We start from the raw sequence: 22,509 nt of genomic DNA on the forward strand, positions 1-22,509 counted from the left end.
ACCAAGAAAACACAGCCTATGATTCATCGGGTTCACGGTTACAAATGTGCTTTTTCATTCCATGAACAAAATAGATGACCCACCCTTTTTCTGAGTATGGACTGTGTGTCCGTTGGCTGTGCAGCAAACGAGGATATATTATCCCTGCTGAGCTCATTGATTATAATGCTCTTTACCCAGGAACGTGCTGCCAGTTGGCACAGTCGTCCGACAGGAACAAGAAAGCTGTTTTCAGAGTAGAAAGTAGAAATGGCTTAACTCCCAATAAATAGATTAGAGCTTTAGATGGACAAAGATGCTGTCAGTGGGATACTTGATGGCCTTCCATACAGAATGGGATTGCCGCGAGCAGTCGAGGAGGATTTGAAGTGGCGGTTAAATTACAAACGAGCAGCACAGATGGACAATCCTCGCTTCACACATGCACACTAGAAAAGACGGGGAAAAAACAACGACACGCAAATACAACTCCAGTATTATTAGAAGTGAGTTTTATTCATCACAAATAGAGTGAGTCAAGAAATGACAAAATCAACCCCAACAGGCCCTCGGTGGACATTCGACTGGACGCGAGTGGAGTTGTCTCACCAGTGAATGAGGAGGAACAGCGCTGCATCCTTGAGTTGGTTTAGCTTGCCCTCAAATACAAAAAAGAACACTCTGGAAACCAGAGGGACCACAGTGATGTAAATATAATCTCTGTCTAATCACTGATCCACTGCGGGCCCACATGGAGCTGTCAAAGATGACTTCCTGTTTAGTTTGTGGACGACACGTTGCCTGACCTCTGCTTTATAAAACACTGAATCATTAGAGCCCCTCTTCAGCTGCTGGGCTGAGTCAACTCGTTTGAACGTGTTACATACCACAAGTGTTCCTGCTTTATTTTCTTCTGCTGCTTAATAGTGCTACGAGTCTTTACCAAAAATAATCCCCACTATATTTAGGCACTAATATATTTCTATATCTACTTCAACATGTCTACATCTTCAAATCTATGAAAAAAAAAACAAAAAAACGCTATTTACAAATTTGCAGATATGTAAAGAAAGGAAGTGGAAATTTGCGGTGACATCATTCCTCTCAAACGCCGTGCTTGTTGGTGTATCAAAGCAAAAAAGTGAAACGTCAGGTGGTACAGTAGAAATGTTCAAGTGGGAGAGAAATGAGTCTATTTTCAAGGCAGAAGGCACTTAAGAGGAATGAAACGTGTAGAAATGAAGGGGGGCACTGTTTGTGACTTGTAACACTGGACTGGTTCACGCTGAACGTTAGGACCCTCTTCGTTCCTAAATGCAACATGTCGACTGTTAAAACGTGAAGAGGCCGTTGGCAGCTTCTGATGTGCAAATGCTGGGCAGATCGTCTCTACCATGACTGATATTTGGTTAACATTTTCCAGACTTGCAGATTCTCCAACATTAATAAAAGAGCTTTACAGAACGGCACGACAGTGACGTTCCGGAAGTGAAAATCCCACTTATACTTCCCACAATCCTTCAGTGCTTCTATGACCGGTGGTTACCATGGAAACATTTACTGAACTTGTTGCTGTCTGCACGAGAGAAACCAGGCTTCAGATACATGATTTCTCTTCCAGGTGAGAAATGTTGAATATGGAAGGGATAATCAACAAGTAGGTGTGCGCATCTACGGTGTTGGATGCACAATGCGGAGGCCAGGAACCACCCTCCGTATATACGCACACCTACGAGTTGATTATCCCGCTTATACCATGGTCATGAGACAGTGTGAAGAAGTACAGGAGTTATTTTAACAGCTGCATGAAGGTCTTTGCCAAACTCACTGGTCAAATGTTTATGTGTCTTGTCTTCCGGGAACAAGTTCCAGCCGCTGTTATTTGCATTGACAGATTGTGTTGAAATTTCTACAATTTTCTACTTTCAAAATAAGCAGATTTAACTGCGTTGAAACAATAAAACTTCAAGGCAATAAAATATTGAGTACGGGGTAGCTTGAGCTTGTGAAATTACGGGAAAAGGGTGCAACCCCCCCCATCACAGTGGTGTCAACTGTACAGAAAAAAATGCACGCTGGTAAGAAGACATCCAACGCGGTCTGGGGTGATCAATTATTTTCTTGAAAGTTTCAGATGTTCAAACTGTATATTTTGTCATGTAATGTACAGTTTTACCATGATTTGTTAGTCCATAAAGCTATGTTTGGAGACTTGCTAATGATGCAAAACTAGCTTAAATGTTGCCCCCGTATCGCGTGTTCAGATATGACCTGAGACTGACGCTACTTTCCCGCACCATGGTGGTGCTCTTATGTTGTGTTGCAGGTACGTTCTTGAACTTGTCTTTAGTTCTTGGAGTTGTTTATCAGTCGCTACTCGGGAAGCTTTGACAGTTTACAGTTGTCATGGTAACATCTCGGCTGGCGGAGAGTAATTGCAAACGAGTGATTAACCTTTCGCCGAACTGCGTGTGCGTTTGTGTGGTTTTAGTAAACTCCCTGACAGCCAATCAGAAGTATAGAGTGTAGTGTTCAGCCTGACCATGGTATAATCTAATATTATACATTCATGACATCAGTTACTAGCAATTCTACAATTTCATTTAGCAGACGCTTTTGTCCAAAGCGACTAGCAACAATCAACCTGGTCAGTTGGTCAAAATGTAGTTATCTTAAACAACTTTTGGTCATAAACGTAATTTGCAATGACTCATGGGACGGGTAGTTTCTTGAGTTTTAAGATAATTTAGTACACAGTGTTTGGCCTCTGAAGCAGTTCTTTTACGTTCCTGTGGTCATTTTGTGCTGAAACGTTCAACTTCACCAACTCTTTCACAACTCGTCTGCTAGCTGGTCGGTTTGGTTCCAGGTTTAAACCCCCCCCCCTTTTTTTTTTCCACAGTTGATTTGCTGAAAGTCAAGAAGAGAAAATAAATGGGATATTTACTTCCTGGAACAACAGCCATTCATGAGGTGGGCGGTCACTGCTGAGCTCTGCACTGGTCAGGTGGTATGAATGCATCTGGCTCGTCAGTCTTCGGACTGACTTTGCTCTTCTTCACACGTTTAGAATGACGTATGTTACCTTTCTCAGTTCGCACGACTGGTAAGAGTTTCATATTGCCTCACATGATTTTCTTCCCCCTTCCTATTTTCACCATTTTACATCATCGAAAAATTGAAAAAGCAAAAAAACAAAAACAAATCTCTATATACAATCAGTAACACTGTTAACCCTCCAGACCCCAGTGCTGTTTCTTTGCTGAGAGGAATGAGAACAATAGGATCTTCAATTTTTTTAACATCTAAATCCAGTCGTTGTTGGATTTCCATCTACGACGTTTAGCTAAAGCTAAAAATTAGAAACGTTAGATAAGATCTACTCTCTAATTAGCTCAAGAAGTAGTAAAACCATGTGTAAACAGATCAGCAAATATCAACCAGGATTGTGTGTCACGTGGTCGACCTGATTGCTCCTGTAGTTTTGGTGATTATTCACCCATGTTGGTACCTTGACTTCTAATTACAGCTTTGAACTGTCAGCAAGTAACAGGGAGGAGGCTGTCCAATGGGCTTCTATCTGAGACTTGAACAGAGGCTTCAGTCTTTCTCCGGTTTGGTGTGGGTCTGGGTGGTTAACTTACAAACCCTGTCATAGTGTCAATATAATACTTAGCGTACTGTATGTATGACAGCAGAACTACTCACTGGACAGTAAATTCAATATATACAAGATGAACAGCAAGCGAAGAAGGACACTTAAAATCAAGAAAACGCAGCACTGGTTTGTACAGTGTTTCACAGCATTAGACTGGCACTCTTCAAAGCCTCGTACTAAGACTATCTACAGACAGAACATGGAAGTCTCTGACAACAGAAACTGAGCAATCACAGCCAAGAAAAATTAAATATGTAAGACCGCCGATCGCCCACCACAGCCTCGATATGCTCGGTCTCGCTTCATTTGTCTTTCTTACTTCCGATTGCGAAGGTATAAATGCTTACAGCTTGATGCCAAGTGGTTAAAGTAACATATTTTGTATCCACAAACAAATAATAATAATAATAATAATAATAATAATAAAAAAGTTAGTATTTTACAAATATTTAAAAAAGTAAACCTTTATCTATAGGCATTTTAAAATATATTCCATCAAAAATAGTCTGACAAATTTCAACAGTAGAAAAGAAAGGTTATACAAATGACAACAGGGTTGAAGTGTTTACAGTAGAAATGTGTCGTGATAGACTGTCGTTCCTCGCTGGCAGAACAAAGACGCTTCATTTTCTTCTTGATTCGTTTTAAAAACCATGCAATAACTGTCGAGTAAGAACCCCATAATTTTGTTGTTGATGATAAAAGTGGACGAATGTATTTCAGTCCCTATGCGTGTAAATATTTGTACATACTGTCATCCTGTGAACTCCTGTCACCTTTGGCAAACTTGTATAGTGTGATTTCAGTCATGCCGAGAGCTCAGAGCATGAACTGTGGCAGCTCCGTGGTCAGACAGCGTGGAGTGCACTCCCACATGTCATGTCTTTCACTTGGCACATTGCCCGCCATCGTCTTCTCCCTCCTCAGATCACAAATGACGACTTATGTCGGAAGTCCCCCTACGGAGAGCAAACCACACACAGGAGCTTTAGTTCATACTGTATGTTTGTCATACTGCAGGAGTTGTACAATGATAACACACACACACACACACACACACACACACACACAATATTCCTTTGGTCAACTTGTAAGCATCATGATGGGCTCCCATGTCTGAAAGCCACAAGGATTTTGGATAATTCCTGAATGTCAGCTGTGGCCAATAAAAGTTAATGAGGCAAATTCTTTTTACTCAGCAGGGTAATATAGAACATCTGAACGGCAAATTTAGAATTGTCTAAGCTAGGAACCAACTACACTACAGTGCATGACTTCGATGTGGCCACAACCAACTTCAGGTTTCTGATCCCAACATGATGCTCTTTGATCACCTCAAGCAACCTCTGTAGTCTATTGAAGCCACTTGTGACAAATCTCTGTTTTTAAGATCCATAAAAAGCTTTGGGACTCAGAAAGTGGAATATTTACTGTTGCTGCAAAATGTTAACGCACTGTAAGCTCCAATGAACCACAGACCTTATTTCAGGAAATAACAAAAACCTGTTGACGTTGAGTCATTTAACAATGCTCGCTTACTTGCAGGTTTTAGGGACTCATTCCTGCTCCACGCTGTTAAATGGCCGGTCTGCACGTGAGCAATGATCAACCACACCAGGGCCAGAGGCCTAAACTCTGTAGGGTCGTCATAAAAACTGCTCTGGTCTTTTTAAAAGTAGACGTAGTCACTTGTATCAACGCATATTCTTTTTTTGTTTCCCTGTCAGTAAAAGGCAGTGACATTTCACAGCCTGTGTCACAACTTTGAGCTTCCGTAACGACAGCAGAGCAGCTGGTAACGTGCGCGGCCGTGATAATCTATCGTGCTCGCGTGCCGTGACACCTCAGACCTCATCAATAAATGTCAGTGACAGCCAGGTGCAGTTAATAATGCTGAGCCACAGAGAGCAAAATGAAATCAGATCAGCCATCGATCACATAAATCAAGGTGAAGCTGATACTTGCCGATGACTGACATGGTAAAAAACTGTTATTTAAATTCCATTTGCTGTAGTTTGATGAGGTGAGGGGAGGGGAGGGGAGGTGAGGTGAGGTGAGGGGAGGTGAGGTGAGGTGAGGGGAGGTGAGGTGCCCCCTGCAGTCTACTTTTACAAAAGCAGCAGTCTGTATCATTAATAAACCAGCCCTGATGTCTGGCAGACGCAGAACAGTTCTGGCTCATTAAAAGAACATTTGGGCGGTGCTGCATGTTTGACTCCATTAACCACAGTATAAAGGTTACATTACTTCTGATCTTTCAGCACGATTGTTACATTTTCCAGCTTAAAACAGATTAGAGTGTCCTCCAGTTTCATTGCCTTTTGAATCTATATTTATTCATTTGTCTTATCTACAAACCTCATCCTCTGTCCTAACGTAGTCCACTCCATCTCCTTTGGCTGGAACTTTGTAACTACAACACACAAAGCACATGAAGGTTTTACGGATGATATGGTGCGTTAAGTTGATGTGTGTCCGATGAAAGGCGGTGTTGGTGTCTTACTTGTTCCCCGTCTGTTTTTGGCTGGCGAAGTAGCCTCGCTTGTACGCACAGCAGATCCCCACTGTTATACATAAAAGCACCACCACCACCACCACCACTCCCAGTATGATCCCAACGACGTCAATGTCATCTGTGCAAGTCAAACAGAGACACTGATGTTTGATTAACTGGATAACAGAGGTCAAAGTAGCGCGTGGATGGCCCATCGAGCAGGGTTGATCTGGAGCAGCGCCACACTTACAGACTTCCATCTTCTGGGGCCCACATTCAGCGTATCCTGCATCGTTCTTCGCTCGGCAGTAATACTCGCCTGCGTCTTCTTTTCTGACAGCAATGAACTTCTGCATTGAAGAAACCATAAAAGATCACATTGTCACATAAAGATCACGTTACGCGTGAAAACGTGAGCTTTCTTAACTTTATCGGTGCTTAATTTCAACTGATTTTTTTTTTTTAACCTTTTGGGAGAAATTTAAAGTCACTCAAGCTGGGTTTCCCTTTACGATGGAGAAAGCTTGCTGTGTAACACCATGAATACGCTTCCTTCCTACTCCAAGGTGTATTTGCTCCTTATCAACAAGGTAGTTCGAATCTCTTAGTATAAAACACGAGGTTCCTCATGGCTCCATACACACTCCTACAGCCATAGTCATGCAACGTGACAGTTATTAAATATGTGATAAGATTTTCCATAGACATAATAAGGCCCATCTATTTTTGAATCTATAATGACCTCAGGCCAGAATTCCGGCACGGTGCCGGAGAACGTGAAGTTCTGGGTGCCGTGTTACATTGGCCTTTTAAAAAGTCACTGCGCTAAAAAAATATTTTTCAATCCGAAAACGTCATTAAAGTAAAGGAATTACAGTTGTATTGAGAAAAGACAGTCTTTTGTTTATTTGGTGTATTTTCCTGTATAAAAATACACATAAATAACTGCAAGACTCCAGAAATGAAGCAAAATAAATAAATCAGAAGTTGGTGGCTTCCAGCAATCCAGCATATTATTGATTAATCATCTAAACTTTTTGTATGTAAATTTGTTGGAACTACAGCAAAACAAATATACAAGATATATCTTGGTTTCTTCAAGTTTTTCAAAAAACTGGAACTTCATCCTGAATAATGTAATCCAAACCGATATAAAACAATCATGCATGGCAGAAGTTCTCTCTACATCAGTTGGGATGCGAAATTTTCCCACATGGGTAGCAGAGAGGAGCGAGCAGTCTAAAAATAATAATCAAGACCAGTAGAATAAAACCTGTTCCATTCGCTGTAAAGAGTTCACATCTGATATCGAGTTTGATGTAAAGTCAAACATTGCAGTGTGTGATGGTGTGTCACATCTGAAGAGACCAACATGGAGTCTGACCAGAGAGCGTTTGAGGCAACTGAGTGGATGAAGCTATGCTCGAAAGCAAGCAGGAATTGAGGAATGTGCAAACGAGGACAGCAGATTCCCCTCGTGGCTCAAGCCCTCTCACACCATCAACTGTCTCCCTAAAATATCTGCCCCCACCCCTGGGCGTCAGGCCACTGTTCCTGCCCCACCCTTGCTGCTCATGCGTGTCCTTGTCCAAACACATGCACACACATAACTAACCAGAGTTCCTGATTCTGAGTTTAGAGTGTACGAGGAGTTGAAGAACTTTAGGCTGGTCTTTGGGTCATCAGGAATTTCTTCCTTGTTCTTGAACCACTGGTATTGAGACTTGGGAAAGCCCTCTTCCTCCACACAGCTCAGCTCAGCTGACTTCCCAAAAGGTACTGACTTGGGGACGCTACATTTTGGAACAACCGGCTTTACTGTGGGAACACAAAACACATGATCACAACCATGATACGGAATCTTCACGGACAGATTACGATTTCAGATAAGATTTGATTTTCTCTAGAAATCACAGTGGCAAACTGTTCTTTCATGATGCTTCTGGGCCTTTGATTGCTTGTAATGCTTTAAAAAAACAATGTCATCCTGAATGCTTGCAGTTCATGGACGCGAACGGGTACACGATTTTTGACCGCTGCCAAAAAACGCCACCAAAACACGCGGTGCTTGCTTTCTTTAGCACTGCAATTCAGAGCAGATGCAGTTTCAGAGGTTTCCTCTTATAGCCCAGAACACGCCTTTGCAGCTGGGTAGGTCTAGTCTGGTCACAACACATCCTCGTATGTGTGCCAAAGGGTTGGTGCGACCTACAACATGGTGTCACTTTACAGCATCCAAAGTGTGAATCCGTGAGCAAAGTCTCTCCTTTAAGGGCACAATAATGTCTGTTTTTGTTTTTTGGGTCTGTCATTGTCAAATCCATGTCAACGAATGTCAATGTCATCTTTTAAAGGCCTTAAACACAGGTTAATCAAGGCTGCAACTCTGCTGAGAGTACCTCTTACGACAAGGTCGATCACAATCTCATCAAAGGTCTTGTAGTCGTCAGCAGCCGTGACTTCACAACGATATTTGGCTGTATCTGATCGTGTTGCGTTGGTTATCACTAATGTGGCAGGTTCCCTGATCACCGCTCTGTTCTCCAAGTCACCTGTTCCACAAATAACACACTCATTATTCATTTATTCATGTGCACGCTTCAATACTGTACACTTCACTTGTGTACAGATTTTTTTTTTTTTTTTTTACCTGAGACCTTCTCGTTAAAGTACACATAGCTCGGGCCCTCGTTTTTTATCTTCTTCCATTCAATTCTGGGTTTGTTGGTGGAAATTGAGTCAATCAAACACGATAATTCAATTTCTGTAGAGAAAGTGAGAAAAGGAGAAAATGATGTCATGACAGGAAGTTAATGTGAGACTCAGTGTTTTGTATATGCATGTATATGTATGTGGTGGTGAGCTCTTACTGTCAAACTCATCTGTCCACGGCGAGTCGTTGGTTGTTCTCAGTACCACCGCTAACACGCTGAAGAAGCCTGCAAAACAGGAGAAGAGAGGCAAGGCAAAATTAGACTCTCCGGAGCATGAATTTTCATGATACACTGATGATCTCATGCTATTTGCACAATACCAGCTGACATCCACTGATGTGCTGTGCTTGTTTTAACACTCTCCTCGAGGATGTTTGTATGTACTCACTTGAGGAGCGCATGAATCCCAATCCCACATCCGTGCAATCATCTTAACATGTTGCTGTTGTTTGGCCTTGTGCTGTGACTGTAAAGGCTTCCATTTTTTATGAGTGTTGGTCAAACCATTTTGTGTGTGTGTGTGTGTGTGCGCGCCTGTGTGTGTGTGTGTGTGTGTGTGTGTGTGTGTGTGTGTGTGTGTATTGAGGGTGAGGGAGCTGTTTCTATGCACAGTGGATAATTGCGCAGGGAGGCATGTGCCCTTTTCAGGGCAAGCTTGCCATGCCAGTAGTTCAACTGGCTGGCGAGCCCCTTCTCTCTCTGTCTTTTCTTTCTCTCTCCCTCTCTCTGTCTTTCTCTCGCTCTCAACTCTGGACCTGATGCTGTTGACCATGTTGGCCAAGTGGTTCAAAAACACCCCGGAAAGACCTGCGATTGAGTGTCTGACAGTGAGCATGACTGAAGCTTGAGCACAGTGCAACTTCCTGTAATAACGCTACTAAAGATCAATAAATGATGCCACCACACTACACTGACCTGTATTCGATTGAGCCTGTTATGCTGTCATTGACTAAATGCTAATTCATATTAACAATTAACAAGCACAGTCAATCAGTGGTATTGGTACAGAACACTACTATTCTGTAGCCAGGTAGTTCTAAGACGCCTGCCAGCATGGATGGAAACAGCAAGGTGACCTGGATTACGATAGTGAAGCACAATTTTTAGTAACTGTCCACCTGCATAGCTTATTCTTGCAGGCAAACCATCAAATTAACAATCTGTGTCAAGGTTCACGCGGTCCAGTATGTGTGTGAGATGTGCTGTCAATTAGCGGAGTCAATGTTACTGGACCTCTCATTTAAAGAAAGCTGCTCAATCAGCAATGACCTGACCTCCACCAACCGTCATCTGGACACACACACACACACACACACACACACACACACACAAGTGTCTAGGGTCACCTGCCAAAGCAGACTGGGTAAGCTGATTAGCCCACTGTCTTACTTGAGATCATGAGAAGACGACAGCTTGTTTTTAAGCAGACAGCACTAACATTGGACAATAAGAGATCGATTCATTGGAAAGTTTAGTTTGAAGCGCCTATCTGGGCTTTTCATAGATAATTTTACATAAGACTAAACCCTGCAAAACCATTTTCCCAACCTGGCCTCACTCATGTCCTCATTCTACATGAGAGCAGAGGTAGAGATATTAATGAAGATGTCATGTTACAAACACGAAGTAGGAAGAGAGGTGAAAGCAGGATTCATGCCAGGATTGAAGATGCTCTGTGGCTGCTCCTAAAAAGACACTTCTCCATGTTTCATGGGAAATAATAATCTTGTTAATCATGAGGGAAAAAAACTTCATTTAGAAGTATTACACAGTGGATTTACAGTGCATTACAAGCAAAGAAACTAATTGACAAATGTCTGAAAATCTCAAATGTTATATTTCTGAACCTTTTTTTTTTTTAATAACAGATAGCAAGTGGGGATGGGAATCAACATCTCCAATGGAAAACGCTGTCAATAAACGAAGCCTGTCACCCATTTAGTAACTTTTCCTCTGAGCCATACTCACACAGTTTTGGAAATCAGAGGGAAACCGAGGAGACTGTGTCTCTTTGAGCTGCTGCTACTTTCTTGTACAAATACAAACACTAAAAAGTAGGAATATGACTGAATACATCTGCACAGAAGTGGGAAGATACCTGCACTTCAAACGAATCCTTTCAGTTAACCTGTATTCATCTATTTGATCAGTTTACTTGGAGGAATACTCAATTTCAGTGTTTTGATAAAAGTTGTGTATGTGAGACATGTCACTTCTTACTCCTGGGATGGAGTTTCAAATGTACTGCATGTACTGTGTAACTTTATACAACATCTAACTAGGCCAAGCATGCCAGGAGTCCAAAATATCACAATATGACATGTTGAAATACAATCCAAAGTTGACAATAAATTATTCCAAGTGATTCATTTAATACTATGACTTTCAATTAAATGCAGAGTTTGTTCTCGGGTGTGAAAGCACGGTGGCAATTTCCCCTTGTCCCTGCCCTCCTCCCTAATTCAGAGGGTATTAGTACAGATTAGGTGCCTAAATGAGCTTGACATACAGATAAAAAGCTTGAGAGCACTGCCATGGAAACAGAAAAGATGTGTGGCTTCTGAAGAATACCTTGAAGCAGTAAACATGAAGAATATACCCATAACTCATGGCTGGAAGACATTTTTTTTTTAAATTTGTTCGACCACAGACACAAAGACAGATCCAAAAGATTCTTCTATTTTGATTTTAGCTGCGTTCACGCTCATTATCGGGATTCAGTTAAGCTGTAGCATGATTAACTTGATCAAGAAACTGATCAAGGACCCCCCAGCCAGTCTGGTTGCAGTTTACATGCATGCTTTTCCAGTGGCTTCATGGACGCGGCTGCCGTGTACACTCGGACACATTCACTCATCAAGCTAACAGACTGATCGCTGTCTGCCGTGTTGTTTCTTTTCAGTTACTCTAATTTTGTTAGAATACACACTTTTTAGTGGCGTTTCCTGTCTGCTCTCCTCTTTGGTCTGCACATTTTACAGCCAGGCTGATACAAATGAGGGCTTGCTCGGCAACTAAACCTGGGTCTGGGGGGAACTCAATATTATTCCCTGGAGAATATAACGGAAATTGACCTTTGAACTTCTGGATTTCACGTTTAGTATTTTGATCATCTTCACCAATCCTCCTCATCTTCCTCCTCTGGTAAGTAGTTCCATAGATATTATAGATATTGTCTTGATGAGGCAAAAAACATTTTTCTTTGGGGGGGGTGGACTACCGAAATCAAATTCATCAAGGATTTGCTGAGGTATCACATTCACCAGATCAGGACGATCCCCTTCCAGCATCATCGTCCAACTGTGCAACAGGAAGTGAAGTCAGTTATGTATCTGAGCTTAATGAAATCTCAGGAAGTGCTGACTATCTGTGTTACGAGAGCGGCGCTTCCCATCTCTCCAGTCTGTCTGACACATACTTCCCTGATCATGTCCTGTCTGTGCTCTTGCCTCCTTGAAATGAAATACGTCCCTTCATGTCTTCACAGAAGCAATGATGTCTTACTTTGAGTGGTAGAGATGGCCGCTGTGATAATTCTTACTCTCTGACATGCAGCAAACACTGCACAATCAGATGAGCAGGTATGACGATACGGTGCAGATTAGTAGCCTTTAAACCGTGCAGGTGTTCAGCGACCTATATATGCTGTGATTTTCCTGTCTCTCCTTTCCCCTCTCTGTTTTTCCTTCTCAGTTGGACACAGCTGTGTGAGACCTGGCAATCTGCAAATCTGCATCCAAGTTTTTTTAATCTTCCTTGCCGCCCCCATTATGAGTGCAGGGTTTTCTCTGTAATCTAAGGTTAATGCCCTCATAAACTCCCCCCACCCCCACCCCACCCCGGTTTTACATCACTGAATAATACAACGGGCACAGAGGAGCTGAGTATTTCTCTGTCTGCGCGGTGTAATGAATCCCTCCTTTCTATCTGTTGTTCCCCATGGGAAAGCCTACTTGTTTCCTGTAGCGCTCCTCAGCGAATCCGGAGGTGAGGTCTGTATCATAAATAGAAAGGTTCAATTAAGCAACCTAGTGATATTCCCTGTGGAGCATCTCTGCCTTGTGCCTGTAGAGACTATTCCCACGCCCTTTTGAAAGCACAGACATCAAAGTACACACACCCAGCTTCACTCAAATCAACCAGTTGCTGTTTTGCATTGCTCATCGTGTGTTTGAGCGCTGCTCGATTTGCTCGGAGCCTTTCAGCCAAGTCTGGGTTTCTGAGATCAGCTGTTGATATGGCCAAATAGAAAGATGTTTATAGGACTTAATTCAGTGTTCTATCAATTCAGAACTGATTCATTTGGTTTGGTTTGGATTCCAAATGGAGGAGCACTGCCTGTTCAAGAAGCATTGACACACTTCATTATCTTTCCTCGTCCGACAGAAACAGCTGGTCATTTCACAGGAACACTCTGACGTTCTGAGACCACCCTGTCATATCAACCACTCACATCTCCAAGGCCGTGTCCTCCAACCGATTATATATATATATATTTTTTTAACTGTTTATAAAAATGACAACAAGATATACTTCGTGTGAATTAAATTGTCAGGGCTTCTTCCAGGATATCAAGAAGCAGAAGAAGTGTTATCACCTTTTGGATAAGGAGAACATGCATCAAAACACACATTCCAGGCCAGGCAGGTGGATATGAGAGCATTCTTGTTATATATTCACTGCATGAAGCCAATGTTACATGAATAACATGGCCTACATATCCCTGATATTTATTCATTCTGTACCATGTTTCTGACTCAAACCAAGGCAAACAGAAGAACCAGGGAGGCAAAACAATATGGCTGGCGAGGAGTGAAAACACACAATGCTGTGATGGAGAAATGAACACTGCTTGTTCTCGCCCCAACCTCAGAATAAATAACCAAAGTTGACAAGAAAACCCAAAGCAAGTAAACACACAGGTTATTTACAATTTAAAGCAGGGTATTCTCACAAAATTTGAACCTTAAAATAATAATAAGACACCACGTCGATAACCAGATTTACATCAATGTCAATGTGGAGAATTTTTTTTCTAACCCAAAACTAATAAAATTAGGTGTCTGTTTTTAATTTGTCTTTTAAAACCAAATTCACGCCATTATTAGCTTGACAATTACATGTTTACCCTACTGGTTTGGTCAGTTATCAGCAGGGTTATGCAAAAATCTCATGACCAATTTTCAGAAAAATTGGTGAAGGGGTATAGCATGAACCGGAGTATGGCCCTGGTTGGAGTTACGCACACTATTATGATAGAAGTATTTACGATGGTAAATATTAAAAACTATATTTTTAAAAGACAGTTTCAGAAACAACAGCAATATGCAGCCTTTCTATTCACGTATGCTCTTAATGCTTCTTGGTGACAGAAACCTGATTTGAATACTTCAGGAATAGAAAGGCACTAAAGACACTGAAGGTTGACACTGAAAAATGCTTAGTAATTCAAATTTTTCCGCCTCACGTGCAGAACAATATACAACTTTTCTACTTCTATTCATCTGTTAAAGTTGAGAAGTTTCTCTGTTACAGTGAATCTATGTGCAGGATCTGAGACGTCACAACCAGTCTTTGGCCTATTGTGAGAATTTACACAAATTCAATGAAGAAACATGAGCACAAACACTGAGAATGAATGTCTTACATCCAGCGCTTAAACATTAAGTTAAAAATAGATTCTGCACTTTTCAATTCAGGAGAGTGAGTTAATATGAATACGAATTTCTGCCGCGTTTCTCCACCTTCAGACATGTTTGGAAATCATGATTATTGGATCAGAATATATTTGACTAGAATGAGGTGATTTAGTCCTTTAGTTACCTAAGATACAGACATGGGCCTCACAATTCATTCTGAGCTGGCTAGGTCTGTAGCTGGGTGGACACACATCTTCTGAAAAAACATTTATGTCCTCATACAAGCACGTATCCAGTTTTTGGCGCCGCATACATGAGTGCTGAATTTATAGTTACAGCGCCCAAAAGGTGAATGTCAGCCTCCAGCAGAATATGACCAAGCCAGGAAAGAGGGTAAGAGCAAAGTGTTGAAGGGGACAACAGAATAAAATGGATACTACACTGTGGAGTCACAAGTAGCTGTTGGAAAACCAAGTTGAAGACTTCAATTCATGGATTTAGTATTCCTTACCTAAAAGCATTTAGGGAATTAAGAGAAAGTTATGAACAAAATAATGTGACTTTGACTCATTGGGAAATGGCCCGATAATTATAGATATTTAATTTAATTATACTGCAATGGTGTGCTGACAGGAAACAAGCAGAAGGTTGAACAACCTATTGCTGTAGCCCTCTCATTTCTTACATGCGATACCCTGAGGAGATGCTAATTTCCATTTGATAAAAGTCTATGATGTCAGCTGGGACACAAGACCTGGCAAATTAATTCATCAGAGCATCGCATATTACCATAAGCTTCTTTCTGAGGCAATTACAGCAAGATCCGAAACAAAGCATGCTCGCCTGCTCCAGTTCCCATAGCAATATTGGTGACATTTCCATAGTAACTGGATCCTCTTTCTGTCTTATTTGCTGTTTCCCGCCCCCAACCCGGTGAGCAGCAGATCTTGACACGATCCCACCTGTTTTAGGATTAGCGGGAGAGAGTGACTGAGCAGACTCACGCTTCTTCCACCAGAATAGTAACCTTGTGACCCAGCAACAGCAAGACAAAGGTTTTAGGGCTGAGCTGGCAGGTAGAACCACCCTAGGTTTTATTGTCTCAGCTGTGGTCATCCAACAGTGTTGGACTCTTCCCATCCCCATGTGCGTGTGTGTTCAATCCCCCCCACCTCACTCTCGAGTGCCTGTGTGCCATGATAGCTTGATTGAAAATCATGGAGGTTTTAAATGAACGAACAGAATTAATTCCTGAAATAGTAATCTTAAGACATTTGGTGTAATGTCTTTAATCGATCAGATGAAGAAATAACATTCTCTTTGCTGGGGGTTGCATGCACATAAACGCACACGCACGAAACGTGTGTGTATATAATAATATATATTTTTATATATGTACACACACACACACACACACACACACCATATATCTCATACTGAATCTTTCAACAACAGACTTTAATGCCAAAATCAAAGAAACATTTTTCTGCCTTTTTTTTGTCTGTGGTCTTGATGGTAGTCTTCATGGCAACATTCATCCAAATAGGTTACCATCCAAAATGGAGCAAATGAAAACATAATCCCCAGAAAATCAGCCAGGGAAAATGAACACATTTCCATCAGCTACTTTACAATGAATAATAAGGGGCAATTAAAAGAAAAAAAAAACAGCTTGTGGCTGTAATTTCCCTGTCTGACTCTACAGTAGAATAGAAGAACACAAAGTATTTCAATGAGCACCACTCAAACCTGAAGTGGTGAAAACCAATGTAGAATTGAATGTCAGTTATGTTCAACAAGCAGATTTTATGTGTTGGTCTGATTCTATTTCTAGTCTCTGTAGTGAAGAGGAAGCTTCAGTGGCCATTTATGTCATGATTTATTTGCTACTTCTGTTTCCACTGCACTTGGTTGTATCAGTAACTCTCAATAGAAACAACAACTCAACCAAAATGGCACATGTGTAAGTCTTCCATCCCGGAAATAAGTTAGCACGGATGAACCTCCTGATCCCTCGTCACACAGTGGCTCCCAGTAAAATAACTGAGAAAAGGTCTCTGGTTCACGCTAGATTAAATTATTTGTTCTGCACCATAAAATCTGCAGTTAGGACCTAAATTTCAAATCTTACAAGTGTTTTAAAAATGACCGTTGCCAAAAATCAGCTAAGCAAGACTACAGTGTAGGATTTAAAATCCTTTGTTTGCTACAGAGCAAAAATTCAAAAATCCAAAAACCCAACGTAGGACTCCAATTGGCTTTAAGTCAAGGGATGGTTGCGATGCTTACTTTCTTTTTATTTCAATATATCTGCTAGTACGAAATTGAAAATGTGCATAACAATCTAACCTCATAACATGCCTACAAGAGTGTCGCAGTCGACTGCCGTATCTGTAGTGCAAACATGATGAAAAATGTGTCAAAAGAAACAGAGATATCATAGACATGCATCAGATGCTTCTTCAGCTGCTAAACAAATGTCATCATTTTTGAGCTCATATATGGATAGATCCGAAGCTAGCATGTCACAGCAGGAGCAGCTAAATTCAAGTGTGTCAGATGTGTATCTATATTAAACCCACATATAAATGTATCACATGCTGATTAGGCATCGGGGGTGGAGAGTGATCTACTAAATTCATGGTTTGCTAACTACAGCATGTCCGATTTGGGGTCGTGTTTCTGTTAAAGCCAGAAGAGCGACCTAACAGCTTGCCAATATCTGTCTTTACCATGACTGATGCACGTAAATTATGGTATAAAAACTACTAGTCAGATCACCAGACTAGCTGAGTGAATGATCTTCAAAGAGTCGTCCAGCATGTTGGTTGTAGCGACAGAGTCACTGCGGCTTGCTGGCTTGACCAAGTCGCAAACAGCCAGCACATTATTAATTTTTAGAGATTAAAGTGGCCAGGCTAACACTGTGTTCAGAATGCGAAGTGGTCAGCATATAATCAGTCTGAACAAACAAAGGAGCAAAAAAAAAAAAGCTATGAAAATGAAGAACAAGAGGGAGTGAAGGAGATACGTATGCATCATGTATGAATTTGTGTGTGTTCACAATGGCACATCTCAGAGAGAACGTGGACACAGATTGATTAAATTTGATCTGAATTAAATCAAGCCAGACAGATGAACAACTGAGCAATCCTAGGTTGGCTCTTTTTTTTTTTTTTTGGATGCACAATTCGTTCTGACCTGGTGGATAAACTCTGTCTGACTAAAAGCTGGGCTCTGGTATCAGCAGGTCATTCAAATGAATCCTATCTTTTTCAGGTGTGCTCAAACACAATGCAGGTTTTCCAGAGGGCCTCTTTGTGTATTCATTTATTCTGCATTTACATACAAAGTTACTTCGGGCCCCTATCTGTGAATACGGTAAGGCCTTGCTGATGAGCCCTCTGATCTCGGCAGGGTCAAAGACTCGGCCTGAGCCAATGAGGGGAGTGGGGTGGGTGATGGTGTCACCGAATGCCTGGGAACCTGTCACTTTGTGTCAGTGTTAGTGTCTACATCTGGCCCGCTCTCATTTTGACCACAAGCAAAGTACAACTAGCTCATAGGACTGGACCACAGAAAAGGAAAAGCAACTTTTAATCTTCCACCTTACCCACTGTGCCTTTCACTTGCCCCGATGCCATTCACTGCTTTGAGACATGACATGGCATCCCAGATCAGGAAACTCACAGATACTCACTAAACTGCTGTTTAGGAAGCAAGCGTGTGCAAGAATACTCATGTCACGGTTCAATCCTATCACAAAAAGCCACAACACAGGTCACATCATCAGGCAACAGTTTGAAAGTTACAGATTCTTTTTACAGCATCTCCTGAAACAACAGATGACGGTCTTCATTAACACCACTGTAACTGCTCTCTTCTTGGATTTAATGCATCTCTCACAATTTCCTCGATTAACAAAAAGTTGAAACTACGTGCCTGACCGGGAATGTAATGGTTTATTCGTTTTTTTGCTCACTTACTCGTTTTTTTGGTATTTTTTAATCAACTGAAGTATTACTGAACTTCAGGTGGATAAACGACAATTGGATTATATCAAACAATGGATTGAGAGTTTGGAAATGTATGTTTTGAACACTTCTGCTGTTGTTTGTGGTGGTCGGCCTGCATTAGTTTTAAGCTGTACAAGTAACCGTCGTATTATGAATTCTGGAGAGACCAAGAAGTCATAAAGAAAAAACACTGTTGTGAGTTCAAGACGCCTTATTAAAACAGTTGAAACTAGCGTGAAACTAATACTGTACTGTGTACTTGTAAGATTCAAGAACTATATTATGAGGCCTTTACACTGACCAGGAGAGTCTGTGTCACTCTGCCAGAGCTTCTCAGAGCAGAGGGAACAGGTGAGGGAGGAGAGGGGGACAGACTGATCACTCATCCATCGAGGAGGCTGCCGTCCTCTTAGACAGATTAAAAAAAACAAAAATGCCAAAACTGGTCACAAACTATACCAGAGTGTCCACACAAATAAAGTCTGTGTGTGTGAAACACTGCAGAGTGTAACATCAAGCTGTTCATGGACAGTCTGCTGTCATTATAATTCATTATGTCATTATTATTGCAATTTTGGTAAATTGTACATTTTACAATATAAATGTTAATATTTTATTTATCTTAGTTTTTTTTGTTTCTTATTTCATAAGCATTTTCTTTCTTTTAATTTATATTATCCTTTCTTCTTCCCTCTGTAAATGCTGCTGAAACTATATCAATTTCCCCTGTGTGGGATTAATAAAGTATTATTATTATTATTATTATTATTATTTTGACAGAAAGACAGAGAGGGTCGTGTCTAGAAGGGAACCCTGGACCCATGAAAGATCATGTGAGTTTGATTATTTTAGTAGAAACAACGCTCAAAAATCTCACGAGAGTTGTGCAAATAATGAGTTCCCTTCTGGACAGACCAAGAAAGGTGTGCATCTCTAAAACAGAAAATCATGTCATGGTGCCGGTGTTTGAATGTGGCAGGCCGCCTTAAATAAAACACTGTTTACTGAGCCTCAGAGAGTCACCGACCTGTTGTGATGGAAAAAGTACTCAGATCCTTTACTTAAGTAAAAGCATTAATACCTCAATGTAAAAATTACAATTAATAATCTTGCATGTAATTGTTCCCTTTTTTGAAAAATCAACATTTTGATTGCTTTTGTTGTACTTTAATGCCTCTCTTACTGGTGTTTTTTGATTACGAAATACAAACAAGCAAACTCATGAGAGGAGAAAAGAGAGAGAGGTGGCATGTTGGTGAACGAACGAACCCCCCTGGGCCCCTGTTTGTACTTCAGTAAAGAGTAAAATAAAAACAGTAAAAGTATAAGTACAGTCACAGTAAAGTTACTTTACTTAGTACTTTTACATTAGCATTTCATACTTGTCCATTTAAAAGTCTTGTCTTATTTTCTCTATTGTATAGTACCATTTCTCTTAAATAAACAAAAGTGATGTGATGGACTTACCCAAGAACTCGATTAATTGCCAGAATAATCGATAGATTACTCGATAACAAAAGAATTGATAACTGCAGCCCTAATGGTAGCATTACTCATTCATTAAGTCGTGTGAAACAGCTCAGCCCAGACAATATCAGATCTTGTATAAAAATAGTTCTGATGTCACTCTGCCTCTTCACATGGTCCCTGCAGCCATGAGCGCCAATGGAGACCTTTGTTTTGTGACACAGTTTCAGGCTGTAGGAGTGAATGAATGCTTAATTAAAATGAACAATGGTTAGTGGGGATTGTGACTAATGGCACATTTACCATTGACCACATGTAGTGGAAAAGTAGATCTAAATCTGTTGACAGGGGTCATAGAAGTTTTCACAGACAAAATTTCCCAACCTTTCCAGGCCTTTGAGGAAAATGTCCATGACAAGGCTTCCTGTAAAATGTCAGTGTGGAAATATGAGAAATAAGCAGAGAAATCCATAACCAAATTTACCATCATGTATTTCACTAAAAAGGAACGATCTGTGATTTGAAGCAACATCAACATGTATTAAAGTAAATCAATTTCATTCAAAGGAGATTTTTTCTCCATCAACCCTGATTGAACCATATATACATTAATATGCCTGAATACATGACGCTAATTTCCATCACTTTCCAAGCATTTTCTGACAATGTTTATTTTTCAATAAATGTTCCAACAAGATCTGGAATTTGCTTTTTCTGTTTCACATTCCTTGACTTTCCAGGTTTTTCAGTATGAACCCTGTATTGATCAAAAATAAAGTCATGGAATTCTAATGGAAAAAACAACGATGTGCTGGAGTTAAAGCCCCCTTGCTATCTGAAAATGAATTCTAAGAATTGTAACTGATTTATCACCTGTGTCATGATAATGTCCCTGCATACTGTATCAATTTACCTTGCTTTGAGTGTATTTTCATTCTCAATAAGGATCCATCCATCCATCCTTCCTTCCTTTTTGTATACCGCTTATCCATTAAGGGTCGTGGGGGGGTGGGGGTGGGGGTGGAGACTTTCCCAGCTTACATTGGGTGAGATGTGGGGTACACCCTGGACTGGTCCGTTGCAGGGCTATCGGGAACAATTAGGGGTTCGGTATCTTGCTCAAGGACACTTCAACATGGTCACCGGGGGAAGTGAGGATCGAACCAGCGACCCTTCAGTTGATAAACGGCCACTCTACCACTGAGCCATGCTGCTCCCTCTCAACAAGGATGTTCAAACAAAATTTCAGGTGTGGAAGCTGATGTAATAGCTATGAGAGTGAACATAAGACAGATTTCCCTATCTGCCCTTGCTGCAGATTAATGCTGCTGCTGGTAATTGCAGATTATATCCTACAATCATGGGCCATTCCTCACTAGAATAGAGAGAGAACTGGATAGCACAATGTCCAGGCACTATTTATAGTGGCTGTCAGCACCAGATAGATATCCCGCAGCCTGCTAATTGGGATCCACCCGAGGTAAGAAGTGTAAGCAGTGGTGGCTCTCAGTGCCTTTTACAGGCATCCAGAGAAACCTTGACCACATCTCATGATGAAATAATTGGCTGCTCATTTTTGGAGCCCAGGTCAGCCTCTTGAGGGAGACAGTGAGAACGCCTTGTCAAAACAGATCGAAGCATGAGGCCAAGAGGGTGAGCAGGCCTCCCCTGGCGCAGCATCTCTGTTATGCGAACAATCTGACATGCCACACATGTTGGATGTCCACATGAATCGGGTAGCTCAGTGGCGTCAGCTTAAAGGAGATCTACCATGAGTGGGTGGGGGCAAATTCAACTCACTCCAACAGTTTTTGTGCTGCAGTCAAAGTCAAATTCCATGCTTGATTCGGAGCTGCTACCACGGAAATCTGTGTTAAATCGTACTACACTCAGGGCTAGAATTAGCTCCTCACCACACTCTGCACAGATGGCATCAGCGCCACTCATTACGAATGCTTCAAATTTCTAGTCCAGGGCAGCCTGACCCCTTCCTTAATCCTAATTAGGACTTCAATTTCCACACTGGCTTTTTTCAAGCATGATGAAAATAAACGTTTGTCTGGCTGTGGCACTGGATTATGGGTAATATTATTGCATGATTCCCAGATTCCACTGATTGTGACGCCATTTTAAACAGATCAAAACAGCAGGGTTTTATAAATGACTCCTACTGTGTACTGACCAATATCCTCCCTGTGATTCAACAATGAAATGGTCAGATTATAGTACACGGTGGTAAATCCCTGGATAACATTCTGCTGCCTGCCCTTCAACCACACACACACCCTCCCACCCAATGTACTTACACACACACGATCCTCAATAGAAATAGTCACCCTTTCCTAAAGCTTTCAATCAGCATGCCACAAAGGATTAACCAATAATTCGTCTGCGGCATATAAAGATCTGGAAAACATCACATCTGCAGATATCGGGCTAATCGGGATGCTGGGATATTAACATGGGTCTTTTTTGGCCAGCCAGCAGTTCTTTCACCTAATAACGCCCTATTTGGCCAGCAGACTGACAGAGAGGTGGGGGC

At 41.3% G+C, this 22,509-nt stretch overlaps 1 protein-coding gene across 1 annotated transcript in view; it reads right to left on the reverse strand.

Moving 5' to 3' along the window:
- Nucleotides 1-474: 474 nt before the first annotated feature.
- jam3b (junctional adhesion molecule 3b) overlaps nucleotides 475-22,509 on the reverse strand; it is a 36,265-nt gene continuing 14,230 nt past the window's right edge. Inside the window, exons 2-9 of the mRNA XM_086227244.1 lie at nucleotides 9,002-9,070; nucleotides 8,782-8,895; nucleotides 8,531-8,683; nucleotides 7,747-7,949; nucleotides 6,382-6,481; nucleotides 6,141-6,270; nucleotides 5,996-6,050; nucleotides 475-4,596 (exon numbers count right to left, since the gene is read on the reverse strand). Coding sequence (XP_086083370.1) covers nucleotides 4,561-4,596; nucleotides 5,996-6,050; nucleotides 6,141-6,270; nucleotides 6,382-6,481; nucleotides 7,747-7,949; nucleotides 8,531-8,683; nucleotides 8,782-8,895; nucleotides 9,002-9,070 — 860 coding nt within the window. The 3' untranslated portion in view covers nucleotides 475-4,560. The remainder of the gene's footprint in view (nucleotides 4,597-5,995; nucleotides 6,051-6,140; nucleotides 6,271-6,381; nucleotides 6,482-7,746; nucleotides 7,950-8,530; nucleotides 8,684-8,781; nucleotides 8,896-9,001; nucleotides 9,071-22,509) is intronic.

The sequence above is a fragment of the Aulostomus chinensis genome, chromosome 15 (assembly GCF_037954235.1).
Source record: "Aulostomus chinensis isolate RoL2024-O1b breed Wild chromosome 15, RoL_Achi_v1.0, whole genome shotgun sequence".
NCBI classification, from domain to species: Eukaryota; Metazoa; Chordata; class Actinopteri; order Syngnathiformes; family Aulostomidae; genus Aulostomus; species Aulostomus chinensis.